This window comes from Perca fluviatilis, chromosome 3 (assembly GCF_010015445.1).
Source record: "Perca fluviatilis chromosome 3, GENO_Pfluv_1.0, whole genome shotgun sequence".
NCBI lineage: Eukaryota > Metazoa > Chordata > Actinopteri > Perciformes > Percidae > Perca > Perca fluviatilis.
Genome location: NC_053114.1, coordinates 5,682,163 through 5,706,989, shown reverse-complemented (window position 1 = coordinate 5,706,989; position 24,827 = coordinate 5,682,163). Strand labels below are relative to the sequence as shown.

Below are 24,827 nucleotides of genomic sequence, written 5' to 3'. Positions count from 1 at the left end.
ACTACCAGGTTTCGTGCAGATCGGTCACACGGCCTAGGACGAGTTCGAAAAAGTTGGTTTTGCACGTTGCGCGATACTGCGAAAAAACGTTTGCGCGGAAATGGGCGTGGCCTATATCAGGCAATTCAGCTTGATTCAAGGAACACGTGGATGTAGGAATTTCTAATGTGTGTTTATTTTGGGAGTTAATGACAAAAACACATTATAGCGCCACCTAGTGGTCCACATGTGTAATTTTTGGTAGGTGTGATCCATGGCCCATTGTCCATCTACCCTGTAAATTTAAAGTTGTTCACATTAGTGTAAGTGGTGAATCTAGAGTTGGGTCGCATTGGGTCCCATAGGCCACGCCCACTTTGACCCCTCGGTACTCCATTCTAGGGTTGGCCTCAGGATTGGCCACAGATGGTACGCATCAAATTTCGTATAAATCGGATGAGCCGTTCACGAGATATAAACTTTTTGTACTTGTAGCGCCCCCTAGTGACCAATTTTCGTAAAACGCATGAGTTACCTCCAGAGGTGCATGGCAAAGAATAATCTAAAGTTTGGGGTTGATAGCATTTATTTTGGCTGAGATATGGCAAAGTTGGTGTTTTCATAGTTAGCTACACAAATTTGTTTGTGCGTTTATATGCGCAATTTTTATCGTATAAATTTTCTTTCCATAGATTTTAGTCAGGTCAGTCTGGAGATGCTAAACTCCAAGTTTCATGCAGATCGGTCGCACGGTATAAAAGTCTAGGCGGAAATGGGCGTGGCCTATATCACGTGATTCAGTTGGATCCAGGGAACGCGTAGATGTATTGTTTTTGAAAGTCGGGTGTGCGGTGTGGGAGTTATGGGGCCAAACGCGTTTTTTCTGCTATAGCGCCACCTGGTGGTGGAAATGGGTGCATTTTTGCGCCTGAGGTCCTTGCGGGGTTTTGGACTAGTACGGAAAATGGCAACCCCCCACCATGTACGGTTTAGGCTGCAGTCTGAGTTTTAGGCGGAGAAGAAGAATCGGAAGAATAACTAGAACTGCAAGCAGTTATGACGGGGCCCAAGCCTCCGATGCCATTCGCCTCCGATGCCATTCGCCTCCGATGCCATTCGCCTCCGATGCCATTCGCCTCCGATGCCAGTCGTCCGGCATGCCCCGGGGAGCCGCGCCAGTCGCCCCCGATGACCCGCGAAGCTGCGCCAATGCGGGACCGGAAGCATTACGTAGGGGGGGCAAACGTTGGTGAATGTCGAGAGGTTTGATGCACGAGGTCTGCGGTACTCTGCCGTTGCAAATGTAGTGGTTAACAGTTCATCTCCACGCATATACAGACTACTTTTAACAATTCTCTACTATAAACAAACTTCTCAACCCCCCTGACCACAGGGGACAGCAGAGAGAAATGAGAGAGTGACTTAGAGGGTGGAGGTACCGGCAGGTGTGGTGTTTGAAAGAGCAGGGGAGGTGGTCAGGTTGTTGTAAATGGTGTCATAGGTGCCGATTGATGTTTTCCTCCGAGGGTGCTCGCAGGCGCACGTCGTTTAAAAAAAATGAAGTAGTCAAAAGTTGTTTGCATTTCAAAAACTTAGGAAATGGACAGCGACTGACACGAACACACGCGCCTATTAACTCGATAATAAAGCCGTAAAGTAGGCTTTCAACTCAGGACAGCGCCACTTCTCACAAATACAGATAGGATTGGAGATGAGAAGTTTAACTGACACTTAACCGCGATCACCTTCGTGGGAAATTAAGAATCAATGCCACCGACATGCCCAATCACACTATGACAGACTCTCCACTTAGCACCAACTGCAATGTTTATTTGCACGGTATCAGCGCATATGAATGGTGTTGATTTTGGATTGAAAAAGTGGGAGAAAAGAGTTACACTTGTCCACTGTGAAGGTTGTAGAAACTTTGTCAGGTGGGTTAAGAAGTTTGTTTGTTGTAGAACACCAGGGGAGCACGCAAATGCGAAAACCAAAACGTAACGGTAGGAGGTAAACATCAGTAAATATTGAGAAGTGTGAGCTGCAAGGTCTTTCATACATTACCATTGCAAATATTCCATTAACATTGATTAACAGGGCAAAATACTTTTATGTTGATTATAGCGCCCCCTAATGGCCGATCTTTGCCAAATTTGGTAGGGAGCCATAGAACGCCATGCCGAACGAGCACCACAAATTTCGTGTTGATTGCTTTTACTGTGGCAGAGATATTGCAATTGCAAATTTCCCATTGAAATGAATTGAGAAAATTGGCGGGAAAACAAATAAACGTTGCTTATAGCGCCCCCTTAAGGCCGATCTTCGCCAAATTTGGTAGAGAGTATCGTCGTCAGATGTTGAACAAGGACCTCAAGATATTTGCCGATAACATTTAATTTGGCCGAGATATGATATGATATGTGTGTAGTAGCTAGCTAGGAAAATTGGTTTTGTCGTCAAATGTGCATACTTTAACGTAGCAAAATTCCTTCAATAACTTTTTGTCAGGTCCATCTGGAGATGGTATCTACCAGGTTTCGTGCAGATCGGTCGCACGGCCTAGGACGAGTTCGAAAAAGTTGGTTTTGCACATTGCGCGATATTGCGAAAAAACTTTTGCGCGAAAATGGGGTTGGCCTATATCAGGTAATTCAGCTTGATTCAAGGAACACGTGGATGTAACAACTTCTAATGTGCGATGTGTAATGTGGGAGTTAAAGACAAAAAACCATTACAGCGCCACCTAGTGGTCCACATGTGTAATTTTTGGTAGGTGTGGTCGATGGCCCATTGTCCATCTACCCTGTAAATTTAAAGTTGTTCACATTAGTGTAAGTGGTATATCTAGACTTGGGTCACATTGGGTCCCATAGGCCACGCCCACTTTGACCCCTCAGTACTCCATTCTAGAGATGGCCTCAGGATTGGCCCCAGATGGTACGCATCAAATTTCGTATAAATCGGAAGAGCCGTTCATGAGATATAAACATTTTGTAGTTGTAGCGCCCCCTAGTGACCAATTTTCTTAAAACGCATGGGGTACCTCCAGAGGGTCATGGCAAAGAATAATCTAAAGTTTGGGGTTGATAGCATTTATTTTGGCTGAGATATGGCAAAGTTGGTGTTATCATAGTTAGCTACACAAATTTGTTTGTGCATTATATGCGCAATTTTTATCGTACAAAAAATCCTTTTATAAATTTTTGTCAGGTAAGTCTGGAGATGCTAGGTTCCAAGTGTCGTGCAGATCGGTCGCACGGTCTAGGAGGAGTTCGAAAAAGTAGGTTTTTGATAAATCACGATTTTTCATGCATAAAAGTCTAGGCGGAAATGGGCGTGGCCTATATCACGTGATTCAGTTGGATCCAGTGAAAGCGTAGATGTATGGCTTTTGAATGTCCGGTGTACGGTGTGGGAGTTATAGGGCCAAACGCGTTTTTGTCTGCTATAGCGCCACCTAGTGGTGGAAATGGGTCAATTTCTGTGACTGAGGTCCTTGCAGGGATTTGGACCAGTCCTGAAAATTGCAACCCCCCACCATGTACGGTTTAGGCTGCAGTCGGAGTTTTACGCGGAGAAGAAGAATAATAATAATAAAAAAAAAAATCCTTAGAAAAACAATAGGGTTCCACGCTCCGCTGGAGTGTGAACCGCGTTGCCTTGCAACACGCGGTTCCCTTGCAACACGCGGTTCCCTTGCCCCCTCGGGCTTGGACCCCTAATAATAATCCTTAGAAAAACAATAGGGTTCCACAGCCCTGCTGTGCGAACGGCGTAGCTATTGCTACCGCCGCTTCTTGCAGACTCGGGCTTGGACCCCTAATAAATAAATATCGATTCTAGGGAAAAGAATCAATTTAAAAAATCATGGCAAAAAAAAAAAATCACCATACATCGATTTCCCCCAACCCTTGTAGTACATAATGTATATAATTGGTATGTAGCATGGATTTGGGATGCGGCGTCTGTTTTGTTTGGCAGCTCACTCTCTCTAATCTCTGTAAACCTGAAATATACAAAATATTGATGAAATATAGTGCCAGTTGGTCTGTAACTTTTGCATAAAGGTTTTTCTGTGTGTTGTCAGGGAGTAGTAACAGCAGCCGCCAGCCTTATTACCACTCTAGCCCAGAAGAGTCCCGAGGACTTCAAAACCTCCATCTCACTGGCTGTGGCCAGGCTCAGTAGGGTGGGTGTCTTTCTGGAACTTCACATGGTCCTCTTCATCTTACTGAGGTCAGAGATACAATCTGATACCAACATGTTTGCATTGACGTGTTATCTCGTATTTTCTTTTCTAGATTGTGACTTCCGCGTCCATCGACCTACAGGACTATACATACTACTTTGTTGCCGCGCCATGGTTGTCTGTGAAATTGCTGCGCCTGCTACAGTGCTACCCTCCACCTGGTATGGTACAGTGCAGTCATGTGGTTTCTAGAGGGGAAATTGTAATCATAATGTGTAGAAACACACAGTCCCTTCACGTGACCAGTGATTAGTGGAACTTCATCTGCGTGTACTGGTTAAAGGAGAAACCGTAGTAGTTTCTTTAGTAGGCAGCCGGCTCTTATGGAACTTCCTGGATTGACAGTTAGGCGTCATTCGTACGTATCTTTCTCCGGGATACACGTATCCAAGCGACAACAGTACACGCTTGCGTGGCCGTGTCTTTTATACTTGTATGTTATGTTTGTTTTTGTCTCCACCTCCAAACAGTAGTTGACTCAACCAATCAACTTGCTTGTCCACACATACATGCATACATATAAATTGGGGAGGTGCACGCATCGGTACCCTGCTAGCCTCTGCGACCTACAGCTACCCATAACACCCTGATCTGCATTGGTCTGCAGAGACGGTTAAGTGTATATTTATCAGAGAAGCATAAGTCCGGATTGAATAATATAATTTCTCAGAAACCCACCAATACAGACTAATAACGTTTCTCCTGAGCTTACAATTAAAGGTATAATTCAACATTTTGGGAAATTTATTTTATTATCATAGCATATTTAGCATAAAGACTAGGCAGGGGGGAAGATCTGGTCTTTCTCTGTCCAAAATGAAAAAATACACCTACCTAGTGCCTACACCTCTAAAGGGCAACACACACCAACAAAAAAACAAAAAACAGCAATGAGCTTTGATATAATAGATCAGTTTATCTAATTCTTCTGTATAATGAGGTTCATTAGCTGTTGCCTGAGTTTACTTAGACATCCAGCAGAAAACCAGTAACATGGGGGCTGACGTCTGTGATGTCTCTCTTCATAATGTGACATAACATAGAATGGTTTGATTCATTGTTAATATAAAGCATGTGTAATGATGCTAAAATACTAAGAGTTTGTGGAAGAAATTGTGTGGTAATAGTAAAGGCTGGGAGTCTTTGTTTTTGCAGAAGATGCTGCGCTGCGAAGTCGTCTGACCGAGTGTCTGGAGACCATCCTCAACAAAGCCCAGGAGCCACCCAAGTCCAAGAAGGTCCAGCACTCAAACGCCAAGAATGCTGTTCTGTTCGAAGCCATCGCCCTCATCATCCACCATGACAGGTTGGTCATATTTACCGTGGAAAAAAAGCTTTCAGCTGGTCATTAAATTCCTGGAATATCCTGTAAATGCAGAGGTGGGTTCTAGACAAAGAAACCTCAGGAAACTCATTCATTGTCAGGGGAATTTTACCATTGGGTCACTGGATAGGCTTTTAGCAAATCGTGTTCATTTCCAACATTTTATATTAGATGTTAGTGTTAGTGCTGTCGCTTAAACGCGCTATTAACGGCGTTAACGCAAACCCATTTTAACGGCATTAAATGGCCTAGCAAACTTTGTAGTTTTTTTCACATCTGTTGCAACAACTAGTAATGTTAGAAAAACTACAACACCACACCGGATCTAGCTAGACCGGAAACAAAACAACAGGCAACGCCGCACACACTTGTTTGGGCTCGCGAGCCGACCAAAGAGTAGTAGGTTAATGTTACGTTTTGATTGGATGGCGAGCACGAGACGCCGAAATGGATGCCAATAAGATTCTGAATGGAAAGTTTACTTTAAAAGAGTTGCCAAATGGTTCCATTGACAAGACTAAATTTGTGTGTGTGTGTGTGTGTGTGTGTGTGTGTGTGTGTGTGTGTGTGTGTGTGTGTTTTGTCATTGTGAAATGAGCTATCATCGCAGCACGTCCAGTCTGAAATACCACTTGATGACCAAGCACACGGTTGAAGCCAATTCTCCGCCCCCTCATCAAAGCCAGGCGACAGAAGCACAAAGCGAGCCGATCCACTTTTCCATGTTGATAAGAGCAATAAAATGAGAAAAAATAATGGGACAAAAAGAAATCAAGGGACATTTAGAATAGATAAAAATGTGCGATTAATTGCGAGTTAACTATGACATTAATGCGATTAATCGCGATTTAAATATTTTAATCGTTTGACAGCACTAGTTGGTATGTATTAGACTGTAGCACTGCATTAAAAACACTTACAACATAACAGAAAGCTTTATTATTAAACTTCACATCAAGTTCACAGGCCAAACCCAGCTGTCATTAGTTCACATTCGAGTGTTGTGTAGCATTTATTGGTTTTTGGATGGTTGAAATGTGTGTTGGCATTTGGATACTGCAGCTATTTGTTGTATCTCTTCTTTCAGCGAGCCCACCCTGTTGGTACGAGCCTGCAACCAGCTGGGCCAGTTTCTGCAGCACAGGGAGACCAATCTCCGTTATTTGGCTTTGGAGAGCATGTGCACACTGGCCAGCTCCGAGTTCTCCCACGAGGCGGTAAAGACGCACATAGATACTGTGATCAACGCTCTAAAGGTGAGTCCGTCCTCAGTTATTTTGCAGGTTGCTTAGATACCTTATTTTAGAACCTGGTGGTTGCTTGGTTGTTGTTGTATTTTTTTTTTTTATCCATCCAGGGGGGAGCTATGCAATCTGAAATGTGCCTCTGGAATTGTTATGCACTTTTTCAGTGGTTGTTTATGATCATTGATAGTTGCCTCCAAAAACAAGTTATTGGATGGGGTGAATCACTCTGAGACCAAGAGTATCAGAGTGATTCACATAGCCTTTCAGCAAATAAACAGGCACATTGTCAATTTTGATATTAGTCCAAAAAAGGTCCCAGGAGGAAGTCTCATCTTCCAAACTATTTCCTACCTCCTAACATAGACTCATAGAATGCTCTCAATGCCATTGCATGTACCCAATCTTTCAAAAAAGCTTAAGGTTACTTTCCAAAGCCCCTAAATAGTTCTAGAGGCTGTAATTATACCCACAATAATCACAGAAAAGGCACATTTTGATACATATGATATAATATAATATACATAATATAACCCAGGACTTTCATAACTTTGACCCAGAAGGGTCTAAGGTCTCTTTTACATTAAATGAATCATTGCTTATAAATGTATAAATAGTTATGATAATTCAACATAATCCACAGTGTGGTTGTCTGTGACACTAATGATCCTAAATGCCACTCGAGCTCCTTTCTGTAAACATTTCCGGACATGCTCCTGACCCTATTGATCAATTAAATCTCCACAGGACATAGATAACACGTTCTTTATACAGATATATCATTGGCACTGTAGATTTATTCCTCAGTGGAAATGTTTGTGCTTCCATGGCACCATCAGCTCACCCTTTTGAACGGAAGAAATTCTGTTCATTTCAATCTTAATAAATATTATTGCTGTTTTTTTTGTATATATACAAAAGACAGGTTTCCTTTTTTAGAAAAAGCAAAAAAAATGTATTGCCGAATTCCAAGTCCCTTAAAAAAAAAAAAAGTACATTTTTGGCGGCCCAAATGTTAATGTTTTTCACCCCCTTCCCCTTCTTGCCTCTGGCTCTTTGCACTGGATATGCAAAAGAGCTGTTCACTAACCAGAGGGTGAATGTGACGGTACAAAGCTTAAAGCAGGGCTATTCAACTATACGGTTCTGGGGGACACATTTTCAGAAACCTAATACACAGTGAGGTAGGGCTGGGCGATATGGCCTAAAAATAAAATCTGTGATGTTTTTAAAAAAAAATCCGATTTAAGATTTAAATCGATTTTTTTTTTTCTCCCTCTACTTAAAATCAATCTGCAGATGACAAAGAAAATGTTCAAAACAAGTTTTATTTTGTTTTGACTCATACACACACACACACACATGGGGCATGTATACCATTATGATTATTCATGCCAGTTTTGTGGAAATATAAATTGTTTTGAGGTTTTTTGGGGGGGCTATATATTCAACAACAACAAAACGGATGCGTGAGATAAAGCTGTTTTCACACATACAGGTAATTCACTTCTCGTTCCTCACTAAAAGTTTGAATCATTTTAACATTATTGCGCAACCTTGCCCCTATTTTCACCTATTTTCAGTAACGTACGTTAACATCCCATGGTCTCTTGAATGTAGCAAGCTTCTTCGTAGCGATAAAAACAAACGTCGAAGCGGAGCTCCGTGCTACAGAGCGTTGATTGCAAGTTGTTTAAGCCGCTACAGACCTCCGTCACAGCTCGGTTGTATCAGCGGCATTTAGTAGATGTGTTGAGCCGCAAAAGAGTTCCTCAACACCGCCTCTGGTGCCCTGCATGGTGCTCCTTCAGGTCAGCTGTAGCTGGTGGTTGAGTTATCCGAGAATAGGTGACTCTCAGCCGGGGACAGTGCACCGCGAGCGGACGGTCATTTCGGCGGAGATTACAGATAAGTAAGTAATGAAATGACTGGTTAAGAAAATAATTAATGTTAGTCCCTGTCATGTTGTTTGTGTATCTCTATGGCAAACGCGCGGGGGGAGGGATGAGCCCGTTCAGAGCTATGGGAGGGGAGTGTCGGTGGATGTTAAGGAGAAAATAGATTTTTCATTTAAACAAATCCACGTTAACTACACATTCGAGTTAACCGATAAAATCGATTTATCGCCCAGCCCTACAGTGAGGAGAAACGATAAAGAATGCAGACATCACCGGCATGATGACGTCATTCACGTACATATTAAGTGGCCATGCTGGGGGGAGGAGCCGGTTTGTCTCCGGCAGCAGCTAAGTTTCCAAAGATTAGTAGCAAACTAATAAACAGTTAGACTACAAACTGACAGCTTTCGTTTTAGCTTGTTGGTAAAACATGGCTATTAGCAGAGTAGCATGCTGTAGGCTAGTTGTGTAAAACAGCGCGGTAGACGAGAGCAGCAGTTTATTACCTTGTGTCGGGTTCGCTCCGTGGAATAGATGAGTACGCTGGATGTTTTCTACAGAGATGATGTAGCAGCATGTTTGCAGCTTAAAATGATCCCAAACGTTCTGTTGTTTTCTCTCGCCTGTCTCTTCTCTTAGACCCTCGCTATTTTTGTCTTCCTTCATTTGTAATCTGGGCCGTCAGTCTTGTGTCCACAGAAGCGTAAAACCTCTTGTGTGCTAGTAATAATCCTCCATGTGGAAACACAGTGAGCCGTACAACCTTAATTACATTGATTTAATGAAGGTTCGAGGCAAAGAATTTTGCTTCTAGGATTTTTTGTAATATAATTATTCGAGTTATTCGAGGATTCGTTTCAGCCCTACTTAAAAGCATAATAAAACCCAGTTTGCAAAGCCTGGATTTATTTATGTCATTTGGTCAAATTGATTAGCTACAGTGGAATTTAAGTAGCTGACAGCTGATAAAATCTGCCGGAGACATTTCTCATATATTCTGTTTGTGTTTGTTTTCTATACAGACGGAGCGAGATGTGAGTGTTCGCCAGCGGGCTGTGGATCTGCTCTATGCCATGTGCGACCGCAGCAATGCCAAGCAGATTGTGGCAGAGATGCTAAGCTACCTGGAGAACGCCGACTACTCAATCCGAGAGGAGATGGTGGGTCGTCCGTACAGGCCCGTTCCCCATTCAGTTTCCTCTGCGTGCGGCTCTCGAGACCAAACCAGTTGCTTTTCTCCCTCAGGTGCTCAAGGTGGCCATCCTGGCAGAAAAATATGCCGTGGACTACACATGGTACGTGGATACCATTCTCAACCTCATCCGCATCGCCGGCGACTATGTCAGTGAAGAGGTGTGGTACCGTGTCATCCAGATTGTCATAAACCAAGATGATGTCCAAGGCTATGCAGCCAAGACCGTCTTTGAGGTGGGCATTATGTAAGATTTATGCCATCACAGATCAGCATGACTGCCAGTATGCACCCTCAGCATCTGCCTCTTCAGTGTTATAAGCCTGCTTTTCTCAGCAAACTTGTTCATGTGGGCACCGAGAGGATTAAATGTGGGCTAAGTGGGAATTGGCTTCAACAGGCTACTGTGGGAATCCTTATGTGGGTTCAGACAAATGGCAAGCCCATTTCACCAATCATCTCCACCTTCTTTTTTAGGTGCAAATTTTAAAGATGAATTTTCTCATTTCAAACCCTGCAAAGGTTGCTCTGACTAGCATGCTTAACAGTGCAAATATGAATATTTTGAGCTGTTTTGGCTAAATAAGGTGACTTTCAATCCTTTGTTTGGGCTCCGTTAAAACACTTGAACCACACAAAGGAATGAGTGAGTCATTATGGAATATTACAGGAAGCCATCAAAGTAAAGCTGTGACGCATTTTTATTGTTAATGCAGAGGACCACAATGGAAATAAGTTTGTAACTTTCTTGTTTTATCCTCGACAGTTCTGATAAATGTACAGTGTCACTGTGTTGGCATCTTGTTATGCATTTATTTCTGTTACTGTCTAATAAATCAACAACAACAAAAAAAAGCTGTTCAGCAAAAACAAAGTGAATCCAATATCCCTAGCAAGCAGTAATGAGCCCTCACAGCCTAAAGTTAAAAAACATTGATTTTTTTTTTAAAGGGGGAAAATAACTAAAGAGTGATGACTGAAATCAAGTTTAACCAGTGGCAATCAAAAGAGACCCTTTGGCCAGATAACACTTCACCCCTAAGAAATCCTTAAGGAGCCTACATGTTGAAAGCCAGTGAGGGATTGTTATCTTTGTGCTGGACTATGTGAAGTCCACATGATAATGTTGGCTGGCTGGTTCCCACCTATTCTATTCCAAATCCTACTTGCAGTAGATAGCAGTGTATTTTCCTAACCTAATTTCGTGATGCTTTGTGAACACTTGTAGGCACTGCAGGCTCCCGCCTGCCATGAGAACCTGGTGAAGGTGGGGGGTTACATCCTGGGAGAGTTTGGCAACCTAATTGCTGGCGACTCGCGCTCCAGGTAAACCTCATACACAGTGTTTTGAAAAATCTAATCATTTTTGCCTGAATTCGGTTGATGTTTCAGCTCGCTAGCTCCAAGCGGTATATATGGTTTTATGTTTTTCAGGTTATGAGATATCTGAATATAATTTTATTTTTTGGTGCTCACAGCATTGAAAATGACTTTTGGAAATTCAACAGCGATGTCCCAGAAAAGTGTCCTTGTTACTGTCAGATAGAGTCCGGATCGGGCCGAATTTTTCTGTCCAAGGCCGGCCCGTGTCCGACAGAGCCGTGTCCAAACCCGGCCCGAGCCGACATGCATTAAGAAATTTGAGTCCGAGCCCGACACAGTTAAAATCTCATTTGTTTTTCCTCATACTAATGACACATGTAGGCTACGTTTGTGGAAAGCTTTTATTAAGCAACTGTAGGAAGGCATTCGGAAAGGTCAACAGATGAGCGCATCCGCGCACACGGGGCAACAAGCGCACGTTAATCGGCTGTTAACATGTTCAATGGGTTAACCTTTCCTGATCGCTTCGTTTCCGACCGTGATCAGAAAACCAGGAGAGACTGGTTACCTCCAGGGCTGATGTTATAACATTAATAACCACTAACTCTGCTCCGGTTGCATGATCTACAACACGCAGGCTTCCTCTTTCTCTAGGCTATCTCTCTTCTGCCCACTTTACCACCTACCCACCCACCCACACACACACACACACACACACACACACACACACACACACACACACACACACACACACACACACACACACAACACACACGCTCTCTCTTAAAAAGGAGCCGCAGCACCATTTTACAACAAATGCCTTATCGCGCTGATGTGAAAAGAAAAGTTTAAATGAAGCCAGCACTATCTTCATGGCTAGATACAACCACACCAAATGCTGCTGACACCAATTTGTTGTCTTAAAACTAAACATGGGGCTATGTTTACCATAGAAAAAGAGCAGAAGAAGCCTAATATGAAAAGGGGAAATATTGACTTAATTTTGTGAAGTCTAGAGCTGACCTAAATGTTACTGTCTTTGTGTTGTCTTCTCCTTCAGCCCTCTGGTCCAGTTCAACCTTCTCCACTCCAAGTTCCACCTGTGCTCTGTGCCAACTCGGGCACTGTTGCTGTCGGCGTACATCAAGTTCATCAACTTGTTTCCAGAAGTGAAAGCCACGATTCAAGACGTCCTGCGCTCAGACAGCCAGCTGCGCAACGCTGACGTGGAACTTCAGCAGAGAGCTATCGAGTACCTGAGGCTCAGCTGCATCGCCAGCACTGACATACTGGTTAGATTCTGATTACACCTAACAATCTCTCAGTCTCGTACACACTCAAACATTCACAGATCACAATGGGAAAAAGTAGGGTGGATAGAAAAATGGGTGGCCATTTTATGTGTTTTTGGTTCTGCTACTTCAACCACTTGGTTGTTCTGTGTCTTTCTTTCTGGGCCAGCTATTTAAGCCATCATTCCATGTGGTGATTAAGTCAATTACTTTTTTTCTGTTAGGCTTCCTTTTTGGAGATAAACATATTTTTTTTAAGCCTCTCTTCTGCTTCCCAACATATACCCAACTCACACAGACCCTTTAATTTAACCTCCTACATAATGTCTAAAATTAATACAAGGATGTTTCTACTTTTTCCCCAATAAATATGGTGAGCAACAACATAACAGTGATGGGATTAAAAGTAACCTCACATATCTTTTCTGAACTTTTGTCCACATCACTTGGTACCGTATTTGTAATAAGTTCACATCCACAAGTGGATCCACATGTTTTATTGTCACTGTATCCCTCAGCATATACCGTATGGTGGAAGTCCTGCTTGAAAAGAAAAAGACTCCCCCTAACATCAGAATTATAAAATGACTACATTTTTATAAAACTTAAAGATCCCATGGCATGAAAATTTTAACATTAATATGAGTTCCCCCAGCCTGCCTGTGGTCCCCCAGTGGCTAGAAATAGCGATAGGTGTAATCCTCAATAGCATTTAAAGCTACAGACACAGAAATGGCACATCCTAAGGAAAGCTCATTGTGGTACTTGTTCGTAGTGGCTGTAATTCTGCACCAAGGCTGAATTTCGGGAAAGAGACTTCAGATACAGTATTAGGGGACCACTAAGGTCTATATAAAAGAGACTTCAGATACAGTATTAGGGGACCACTAAGGTCTATATAAAAGAGACTTCAGATACAGTATTAGGGGACCACTAAGGTCTATATAAAAGAGACTTCAGATACAGAATTAGGGGACCACTGAGGCCTATATAAAAGCATCCAAAAAAGCAGCATGTCATAGGACCTTTTAAACTTTTAGGGAGAAACAAAAGCAGATGCACTATATCACACAGCAAAGGCCAAATTTGTAATAAGTCAGACAAGATACATCACGTCCAGATTAATTAAGCTCAGCAGATGGCAATGATTGAATGAGCAATCACACTATGCATTTGCTTCTCTGTAATTAATCACAGCAGAATGTTGCTCTGATTAGCTGGGTCTGACAATTTTTTCAATTTTGAGAACCCATTAAATCATCAAGCAGGTCGACCTAGCGATTGGCCAATTTTGCAGAGGTGAGAAAGGAGCCGGGGTTTGAACTTCTCTCTTAAGTTCTCTTCAGTGTTCACACAGCTACGTCTGTCACTCTCTGTGTGTGAAATGAATGTTGCAAGTTCCCTCAAGGACAGACTGTCAGAAATTGGGGAGCCATTATCCCCGTTTGAACTATTCTTGCATTTCCCCCTCCTCCGGTATGCTTGTTCTCCCTTCCTTGAGTGTAGCCATTTCAAACAGCCATAGCCCTCAGACGTGACCTTTTAGCACTTTGGCCCAACTCTGTTGTTTTTAAAATGTGCTTTATAAATAAAGTTGGATTGAATCACGTGACACGTAGTTTTGAGCATAAACCGGCATTAACAGTGTAGTAAGAAAAACATTAACACCTTGCCCATCACTACTTTGGGAAGTTCTGCATGATTAACTACTTCTAGCCTTTTTGTTATAAAAACGTATAGGTTAGTGACGCGTAGGTTAGACTTGTGAGTTGAGAAAAACACTCTTTGTATCATATTGTGTAGTGTCATATGGCTAACAATTTATGCGATTACTTCAGATCTGTGAAATAACTGATAATCACCATTGCTAATTGTACAGTAGTAGTAGCAGTAGCTGTCTGTATTGCCCTAGTCTATATCCACGGCGTTCAGGTGCCGCCGGAAATTCCACCGGATGGCCTTCTTTTTGTCTGGATGTCAGTTACCTTCCACTTTCTTTTGTGTTGGCATTTTGTTTGGGGGGGGGGATATGTGCGCCCGTTCTACCAACTGAGCTAACCAGCCACGTGTTGGATTTTTAAACTCCGGTGGATTTATGAGGGCTATGGTTACTGACTGAAGCAGCGTACACATGTTCCACCAAAACAAGTTCCTTCCCGAGGCTAATTTGTAGCGACACCGGGACTGCGTCCGTTGCTTAGCACAATGGCAATAAACCAGAGCACGTTTTTCTCCCATCCCGGAATGCTGTGTGGACTAGCCAGGCCCTCCTCCGCAGCGCTGTCGAGGAAGGTCTGGCAAAGTGAGACTAGTATTGCCCTGGCCCAAAGCTTGACAGTATTCTCTCACTCTCTCTGTCCCTCCACAGGCCACCGTCTTAGAAGAGATGCCTCCATTCCCAGAGAGAGAGTCGTCAATCCTGGCCAAGCTGAAGAAGAAGAAGGGCCCAGGCAACCTGCCCGACATCGACGATGCCCGCTGGAATGTCAACGGCAGCACCGAGCACGGCGAGAACACAGAAAGCACAAACAAGGTAACTCCACAGTGGTGCTGTGATAGGTAGCAGGGAGATCTGACCTGTACAGCTTCAGTTTTTATTTATTTTTTACCAATATATATATTTTTTTTTTCTTACAAATGCCACCCGGGAAAAACCTTTGTTCCTAACAAGTAAATAAATGTCTCCGGTAGAGCTGTAATCGGGCCTTAAAAGTTAGGACGACAAGGCCCGAGTCCGACAAGTACATTTTGATTGACAGCTTTTTAAAAGCCACAACCCGTTTACAGCCCAACAGTATTCAAATTTGCGCGCACACACAGCTCTTTTGCCTTTTGTCAAGAATAAGTCATTTATATATTTTTTTTAAAAATCATTTATTCATGACTAACGTAGGCTATAGGCCACTTGGAAGTTGGAACAAAGAAATAAAATAAGTCCTCCAGAGGCCAGCCTCCATTTCCCCTCCTCAGCATCCATTTTCGCACTAATCAAACGCATCACCTGACCGCTCATTTACCGTGCAACCCGGAGCGCAAGCCCGAGCCCGTGTAAAATGATAGAAATTAAGACAAAGATCTTCAGCTCTAGTCTCTCGTTTCTAATGTCTCGTTTTAAAAAACAGCACGGTGAAAAGGTTTTCTGTAACGTGTTCGGCTGTAGCTTTTCTCCCTGATCCCTAAAACAAGCCTCCACCACACAAACATCATAACATCGTCGTATTCTGCATATTGTTGTATTTTGCGGTATTTTCATTACTGCTTTACCTTGATGTTCTTCTCCTATTTTCAGCATTTACTTGATCTTTACCTTTACTTGTCTTCTCTCCTTCCCTGTATCATTCGTCTCCTCTTTCTGTTCCTTTTCTTTTCTTTCTCCATCAGTCTCCTCCTTCACTGATGGCAGACCTTCTTCCTACCAACAGACCTCGCCCTGCCTCCTCTAGTCCCACCTTGCTCTCTGCTGGGACCATGGTATATTGATAGCTAGAAACAGCACATAGTATAGTGAATTGCATAACTATTTATTCTTACATAAACCAGCACTGAAGAGGGTTGGGTTTTGTTTTCGGAGTCTGTGGTCAAGACTTTTGTGGGCTGGAATTGAACACTCTAAATTAGAGATCTTCAACAGGGGGGTCCTCAGAGTTAGTGCTAGAGGGCAAAAAGAAGAAGGTCTAAAAATATACATACATTTGAATCCAACATATTAATAGCAAATATAAATGAATAATTAGTAATTAAAATAGTTTTAACGGTAGCCTGCACAGGCGAGTTTCAAGTACAGTGCTGTATAGGTTCGGACCAACTGGGGGGGCTGTTGGGTAACTTTTTTTTTTTTTTTAACACTCCTTACGAATGGACAAACATGCGTTTTCTTGGGGAAAGTATTAAAACTATATTGTTATATTAGATATGATTTAGCGTAACTTCCAGCCATAGCTGTATCCCTTCTAGCCACAACCATCTCTCAGTTGACAGTCAACCAACAACATGACAAACGCCCAAACATACAATAGCTGTTGTGTGATTATAGTGTATATTTCCTTACACAAAAAGTGGATTTAAGCTTCAGTTCGACTTCAGTGTTCAAGCTTTAGAAAGCAGAGAATTAAATGGATTATTTGGGGATTGCATTTAGCCTGGCACCGGGGCCTCCATATTTAATTAATATTTGTATACAAAAAAAACTGCACACTGCTGTATGTTTGGTTGTGGATACGGTATGTTAAAGCGGATGTTTGCTGATGTCTATTTTCCCAGGGTTCCAGCCACCCCTTCACAGACCTGCTGAATCTGAACTCCACCCCTTCAGCAGGAGCCAGCCTGCTGGTTGATGTCTTGTCTGACATCTCCACCCCTGCACCCATAAATGTGTCTGAGGACAACTTTTCCAGGTGGGACCATACTGTGAGCTTGGTTGACGAAACTAGCAGAAAGCATGGTTACAAATAACGTTGAGTAACCCACATTCCATTAAATATCAAGGGGCCGATTTAGTGTTGCACTTTCAGAAAGTTGGGTGACACAAGAGACCGATGTATCCTGACTTTTATTCTCAAGTATGGACTAAACTCCAAAAACACTGGATCTTGCATTTCCCATAATGGAACTGGATGGTGTCTTTTATTAGTCCCTCCCTGCCTGGTAATCACTCCACTCCCCAAGTTTGTAACATTGGCTTAAATGTACATATCTGGTCTGAACAGCCTGGCTGCAACTTCTGAGAGTGAACTCCCCCTTTTTTTCTTTTGCCCTTTTTCACACCTTTCTTTTTTTTTTAACCTCAGCTTCAACATCAAGTTTGCTGAAATATTTTGCTAGTGTTAGTTTGTCGCAAACTGTCTGGGTTGACAAAGTGCAAACCTTTAAATATATTTATACTTAAAACAAAAATGAACTCGTCAAAGGTCTTGGTTGTAAATGAGTAACTGTGTGCTTGTAAATTGCAGGTTTGTTTGTAAGAACAACGGTGTTATCTATGAGGACCAGCTGTTGCAGATTGGACTGAAGGCGGAGTACAGGCAGAACCTGGGTGAGCAGCTTTGTCGCCAACGTGCTTCTGTTCTGCATCTTTTACTTCTAGGACATCTCATCAGGCCTGTCCTTTTGTTAAAATATATTTTAAAGGACACTTCTGACACCTAGTGTTGAGAGAACGAAAAGTTAGATGCAGAATGTTATTAGTAATTGTGTGTCATTTTAAATGTCTGCTAGTCTGATGTGATGACTTCAGAATGAATGAACTCAAAGAAGGTGGCCCTGCTAACGTCCCACAGGTCGTATTTATGTGTTCTACGGCAACAAGACCTCTACCCAGTTCCTCAGCTTCTCCTCATCAGTGACCAGCAGCGACACGCTCAAGACTCATATCCTTTCCACTGCTTGGTAGCTTCTTGTTTTCAAGATCAAGGGAACTTTATTATCCCCAAGGGGCAATTTGATTTACAGCCAACAGTGCCAAACACCAGACAAGCAATGCAAGAATCACAAAAACAGAGGGAGACAGTAAAAAATAAAAATAACAACAAATGCAGCATAATATACACAACAAGTCAATAAATGGATAAATACAACGTGAACTACCTTACTTGGTTTAAAAAGCCAATGGCAGTTGGGATAAATGAATGTTTGAGTCTATTGGTCCTGCAAGTAGGCCGATGGTATCTACGACCGGAGGGAGGCAACTTCATTTCATTAAAACGAGGATGGCTCGTATCAGACACGACTGATTGGGCCTTCTTAAGCACCCTAGCCTGATTACAGTGTGGTCAGATCATTCAGGGTTAGTGGGCATTCGTACCAAAAAACAAAATGAATTTAAAGACCTGCATTTTTGCAGCCGTAGGCCTGCAATTTTGCAGCATGCCACATCTAGCCTGTTCCTGTTTTTTAAAGAGACTGAACCGTACCAACTGATAAAAGAAAAGGTTAAGATTGATTAAAAAAAATAAATAAATAAATAAACTTCCACTTAGGGCTTGTGCGAAAGCGCAACGTTTTCGATAAAAATGCTTCGTCTGATGGGCTTTACTGCACAAAGCATTTTACAGACTAGATTGTCCCGTTCCAGCCCACAGGAAGCACTGCAGTTTACTTAACGCACACAGCTAAATCAACAAGTATTGCTACTTCCCAGCTGAGTTCTGCAGGACTGCTGTCTCTCTGCGTACCACTCACACCGTCAAGAAAAACATAATTCAACTAGGCCTACAACACAACCAAACTGACAGAGGGAATGGGTGCGAGTACTTTCCAAAGCCGCTTTAGATAAGCTGAGCTGTATGCTGCCAGTGTCACTTAGGTATCTGTAGAATCCTTGACCATTGTCTCCACAGCTGAATGTCCACGCTAAGGCAGTAGACCCCACAGTAGATGGTGGAGCTCAGCTCCAGCAGGTCGTCAACATTGAGTGTTTGTCAGATTTCACAGATGCACCGGTCCTCGACATCCAGTTCAGGTTGGTGTCTGAATGCATGCTGTATTACCTCCACCCGACATAAGCCTGAAGGGGATCGTGCACTGTCCACAGCTAATTTCGCATACCACTGGGCCCATCAGCCTAATAATTTTTTTTGTGCACATTTATGACTGTATGCTCAAGGATGTCCCCTGTTAGCGGTGATTGACAATTGTTACAAAACCTATTTTATTGACTGCTCTGTTTTATACTGGTCATTGACTGCTGACTCCTCACTCTTAAACGGCCAGTAGGGGTCGCAAGTGATCGACGGGGAATCGCATAGCAAAAAGCATTTTCGGCAACCTGCTAGGCTAAAAAGCAAGCCTTAGCTCGTCTGTTGCAGGCCCCATTTTGGCCTTTGTCGTGGCTCAAAAGCTGACCTCCAAAGAAAAGTTTGGTCATATTTTAAACCTGCAGAATTCCATACCTGATATGTTATGATCCATTAGAGTTGGGCACGATACAAGATGAATATTGCTCTGTTTTTTTGTTATCATTACTGCCATCTTGACTGTAAGTAAGCCAGAAGGGGGACAATTGAGTGAGATTCAACTCATGTTTGTTTGGGAGGGGAGAGGGAGGCACACCTGGTGGAGATCTGCACTCTACTAAGTTTTTAATGCATTTATTTATTTATTTATATGTGCTCATTTCTGACTGTGTGTGTGTGTGTGTGTGTGTGTGTGTGTGTGTGTGTGTGTGTGTGTGTGTGTGTGTGTGTGTGTGTGATATGAACAGATATGGTGGAACTCTACAGAAGATTGCAGTGAAACTCCCTGTGATGCTGAACAAGTTTTTTCAGCCTACAGAGATGACATCCCAAGACTTCTTCCAACGCTGGAAACAGCTCGGAGTGTAAGGCTCACTTTTCAAACTCACTTTCACTAAGGGCCACCCTGGAAAATGAAAATCCCATCAAGGGCCAGACATGTAGAGTTTATTGACATGCTTTTATTGAGAAAAGTCAAATATCTTTAACTGTATTACCGAATGTCGCTTTTTCTGACACGTTTGTCACATTTTTGACATTAAAGCCATACAGAAGGAAGAAAAAAGTTTCCTAGCAAATCAAGCAAAACAAAGATTATGTTTTTAAAAGCAGGCTACCACGCAGCTGACTCACAGCAACCTGTTTCATAGCCTAAATATAAAAACTCTCTGCTTCTGGGGGAAATTCGGAGTGTCAAAGTCAGCAAATCTGCTAAATTCTGCTTTGAGTGTTGCGTAATTACAGTTTGAAAAACAGTTTCCTGTCTTTTCGGGTTTGGCGCACAATTAGCTTAAATCTATTGTGAACCTACAGTGCCTTGCGAAAGTATTCGGCCCGCTTGAACTTTTCGACCTTTTGCCACATTTCAGGCCTCAAACATAAAGATATAAAACTGTAATTTTTTTGTGAAGAATCAACAACAAGTGGGACACAATCATGAAGTGGAACGAAATTTATTGGATATTTCAAACCTTTTAAACAAATAAAAAACTGAAATATTGGGCGTGCAAAATTATTCAGCCCCCTTAAGTTAATACTTTGTAGCGCCACCTTTTGCTGCGATTACAGCTGTAAGTCGCTTGGGGTATGTCTCTATCAGTTTTGCACATCGAGAGACTGACATTTTTGCCCATTCCTCCTTGCAAAACAGCTCGAGCTCAGTGAGGCTGGATGGAGAGCGTTTGTGAACAGCAGTTTTCAGTTCTTTCCACAGATTCTCGATTGGATTCAGGTCTGGACTTTGACTTGGCCATTCTAACACCTGGATATGTTTATTTGTGAACCATTCCATTGTAGATTTTGCTTTATGTTTTGGATCATTGTCTTGTTGGAAGACAAATCTCCGTCCCAGTCTCAGGTCTTTTGCAGACTCCATCAGGTTTTCTTCCAGAATGGTCCTATATTTGTCTCCATCCATCTTCCCATCAATTTTAACCATCTTCCCTGTCCCTGCTGAAGAAAAGCAGGCCCAAACCATGATGCTGCCACCACCATGTTTGACAGTGGGGATGGTGTGTTCAGGGTGATGAGCTGTGTTGCTTTTACGCCAAACATAACGTTTTGCATTGTTGCCAAAAAGTTCGATTTTGGTTTCATCTGACCACAGCACCTTCTTCCACATGTTTGGTGTGTCTCCCAGGTGGCTTTTGGCAAACTTTAAACGCGACACTTTTTATGGATATCTTTAAGAAATGGCTTTCTTCTTGCCACTCTTCCATAAAGGCCAGATTTGTGCAGTATACGCACTGATTGTTGTCCTATGGACAGAGTCTCTCACCTCAGCTGTAGATCTCTGCAGTTCATCCAGAGTGATCATGGGCCTCTTGGCTGCATCTCTGATCAGTCTTCTCATTGTATGAGCTGAAAGTTTAGAGGGACGCGGGTCTTCGTAGATTTGTAGTGGTCTGATACTCCTTCCATTTCAATATTATCGCGTGCACAGTGCTCCTTGGGATGTTTAAAGCTTGGGAAATCTTTTTGTATCCAAATCCGGCTTTAAACTTCCCCACAACAGTATCTCGGACCTGCCTGGTGTGTTCCTTGTTCTTCATGATGCTCTCTGCGCTTTACACGGACCTCTGAGACTATCACAGAGCAGGTGCATTTATACGGAGACTTGATTACACACAGCTGGATTCTATTTATCATCATTAGTCATTTAGGTCAACATTGGATCATTCAGAGATCCTCACTGAACTTCTGGAGAGAGTTTGCTGCACTGAAAGTAAAGGGGCTGAATAATTTTGCACGCCCACTTTTTCAGTTTTTTATTTGTTAAAAAGTTTGAAATAGCCAATGAATTTCGTTCCACTTCATAATTGGGACCCACTTGTTGTTGATTCTTCACAAAAAATTACAGTTTTATATCTTTATGTTTGAGGCCTGAAATGTGGCAAAAGGTCGAAACGTTCAAGGGGGCCGAATACTTTCGCAAGGCACTGTAAGTTGGTATGTGGGCCTAAAATCCTGCGAGGGGCCGGGTTCGGCCCGCGGGCCTTGAGTTTGACACGTGTGCTTTACATGATCAGTGCACCAGTGTCCCAAGGTTACTATCAGTTGTCTGTCAGAAAAGGCAGATTTTGGGGCGCCTGGGTGGCCCCATGTGCAGAGGCTTGGTCCTCGCCGCAGCGGTCGTGGGTTCGGTTCCAACCTGCGACCCTTTGCTGCGTGTCAGGACAGTGTTGTTGCGATGTGCACAAATATCTTTGCATTCTGGACTGCTGGTTGGATTAAACAAGATATTTGGGAAATCTGAACTTCTTTTATAACTTTTTTTTTTTTTTTTACATTTTATGGACTAAATGATTGATTACTCAAAAACAATCTACAGATTAATTAGTGATTAAAAAAATGTTTTAGTTGCACCCCTTGTAGGGTTCGGATAGGTAGTTATTTTGGATCTGGTTCCAAGTTAATAAAATACCTGCATTATCTAAGCTCTAAATCTCTGATCGAACAAAACGGAGGCTACCTCGCCCCTCCCTCCTCCTCCTCATCCCGTCCCCTCCCCCCCCCCTCCGCGCACTAACCCCCCAACCCCCATCCCCACATCCTTCTTGTCGGTAATTGGCTATCTGGAACGCTGGAACACTGTTTGTTTGGTGGTGCAGGTTGGCACAGTGTGTTTTTGTTGCCGTTTGTGGAGCCTGGGCTGTCTACAGAGACCGCGTGTTTGTTTTTGTTTTTTACAGTGTGTTCAGGGGACAGGCAGCTAGCGCATAGTGAGATGTTTGCTATATGTGACAAAAAAATGTAGCCTAAAAATCGCTTAGAGCACCTTTTTAATATTATTATATATTGCTACACGTGATTTTCATCGACAAATTCAAGCAGTCATATATATACGAACTCCCCTTTTTATTGTATCTGCTCTTAAAAAAAGACACTTCGTGAATGTAGCGGAGTCTGAACAGCAGACAACAAAAGGCAAAAACAAAAAAAGCGAGCGGAAAATCACTAACATCAGTAGGCAATAATCGATGATGGTCTGTCACTGCATCGATGCAGAATCGTCCTTGTCCCGATCGCGATGCATCGACGCAATGATTACTTTCAACACCCCTAGTATGTCATGTAAATATGCAAGTGTCATGTATATTGCAATTAATGTAGCGGATAGCATTCTACAGTACATTAACATGTCCTGTTCCTGTCCTCCTGTGTCTTCAGTCCTCAGCAAGAGGTTCAAACAATCTTCAAAGCCCAACACCCAATGGACACAGATGTGACCAATGCCAAGGTAAATAAAACCCTACTTCTTTAAGGGAAACTGCTTAGCTTTACATTAACCAACTGTTTGTGTGAAAATGCACGACTTATTTTGACCTGTATGCTGTTTAACCACTTGACATTCACGTCCTACAATTTGCAGTAGGTTTTGAACTCCGTGGGAAGTTGAAACGTGACACCCGGGCGGACACGCTAATTTCCGGCCCCTTGTTTGGCACGATGCTATGGCGCACGTCGCCTCAGTCGGTTATTCCCTGCTGCATCCATACACGGTAAAAATAGTGGACGTAGCATCGGTGATGTCACCCGTTGGTTCGTGGACTGCCGTTTGGAAGGCTAGAGTTTGCATTTTGGCCGTCGCCATCTTGGTATTTTGGAGCGAGAAGTGACCATATTTGGACAAAAGGGCGGAGCTGGAGAGGATGACACGGCTAAGCATTGTGTATGGTTTTAATGGCGCTGTGCTAAGATAAACACTAAAGAGGGCAAGTCGCCCGTTTTCAGACCAAAAAGTCATCCAGCAGAGTTTTACTGGTACTGTTGCTGTTCGTCAGAATGTACGGCAGTACACAGAGCTGGTTGAAAATCTGCAAACTTTCTCTTAAGTTACCAGCTAACGCTAGCTAGCTAGCTAGCTTGATGGGGGCTGTTGAACGTCAAAAAGTAACGTTACCTGAAAACAGCGTGTACTTTCTCTTTAACGTCTCACATCACACTTTCAGTCACTATGACCACTATTACGGTCAGAAACATTGTGCCAAAATATGAACACTAACGTCGCTGTCAACGGGCTTATTTGCTAATCTTAGCTACCGACTGTTACCTTGAAACCATCCAGCAAATAGACGGTACCGTAGGGTGCCGTTACCTGAAACCGGTGATTTAACATCACTGCTCATTTTACACACATTTCAAAAGCAAAACAAAACGCTGAGTGAACATTACTAGCTATGTTTTCCGTGCAGCGGGGAGTCAGAGGCACCGTCACCGCAGCGTTTGCTAACGTTAGATTCTTGTCTCATCTGGGGTCTGATAAACAGTAAATTCATCAAATTCAGTGTCCACAATAATCTTTTCCAATAAACTGTAGCTGTCATATTTCACGGGACCCACGCGAGTGCGGATTTCATGTCGCGGCTTTCGTTGCTGTTTGTCACTTTGCCTAAGACTGAGCGACATGTGTACTTGCCCTGCTGTTTGGTTGCCATGACTTGGCGAGTGATGACGTCCTGACACTGTTCCAGTTGCTCACCCTAAAGGGGAGAGAGAGCGGATGACAGTTCGCTTGAGTTCAGTAGAGCACACGGCGCTGCAGAGTTGTGTAATTACGACTTCATGACTTTTCAGAAACAGCTGAAGGAGCGGCGGTGCGCGGTGGACATAGCGCAAACTCTGTTGCGCGTCTGCCCTATTTCTGATAGTGTGGCGGCAGACATTTTGCTGTGGCGAGCCACCACGGCAAAATCAACATAGAGGAAACACTGGACTCTACGGATGCAGCAGGGAGTTACAGACGGAGGTGACGCACGTTATAGCATCGTGCCAAAAAAAGGGGTCTGGACAGACATGGGCGTAAACTGCATCTTAACTTAGTCATACAACAGCAAGGCGTTCATTCTATATATATTTTTTTTTTATGAATTTTTT

The 24,827-nt window shown here is 42.9% G+C and overlaps 1 protein-coding gene across 2 annotated transcripts in view; it reads left to right on the top strand.

Annotated features, from left to right (window-relative positions):
• Window positions 1-24,827, top strand: part of LOC120556425 (AP-2 complex subunit alpha-2-like) — a 36,812-nt gene that overhangs the window by 10,444 nt on the left and 1,541 nt on the right. Inside the window, exons 6-22 of one of the 2 annotated variants that reach the window (XM_039796034.1) lie at window positions 4,067-4,168; window positions 4,281-4,389; window positions 5,384-5,534; window positions 6,640-6,808; window positions 9,717-9,854; window positions 9,940-10,122; window positions 11,115-11,212; window positions 12,270-12,501; window positions 14,870-15,034; window positions 15,883-15,972; window positions 16,762-16,895; window positions 17,451-17,533; window positions 17,778-17,867; window positions 18,835-18,958; window positions 19,700-19,816; window positions 23,121-23,190; window positions 23,521-23,536. In XM_039796034.1, the coding sequence (XP_039651968.1) occupies window positions 4,067-4,168; window positions 4,281-4,389; window positions 5,384-5,534; window positions 6,640-6,808; window positions 9,717-9,854; window positions 9,940-10,122; window positions 11,115-11,212; window positions 12,270-12,501; window positions 14,870-15,034; window positions 15,883-15,972; window positions 16,762-16,895; window positions 17,451-17,533; window positions 17,778-17,867; window positions 18,835-18,958; window positions 19,700-19,816; window positions 23,121-23,190; window positions 23,521-23,536 (2,071 nt within the window). Of the gene's footprint in view, window positions 1-4,066; window positions 4,169-4,280; window positions 4,390-5,383; window positions 5,535-6,639; window positions 6,809-9,716; window positions 9,855-9,939; window positions 10,123-11,114; window positions 11,213-12,269; window positions 12,502-14,869; window positions 15,035-15,882; window positions 15,973-16,761; window positions 16,896-17,450; window positions 17,534-17,777; window positions 17,868-18,834; window positions 18,959-19,699; window positions 19,817-23,120; window positions 24,805-24,827 lie in introns of those variants that run through there. The other variant, XM_039796033.1, reaches the window with a different exon arrangement.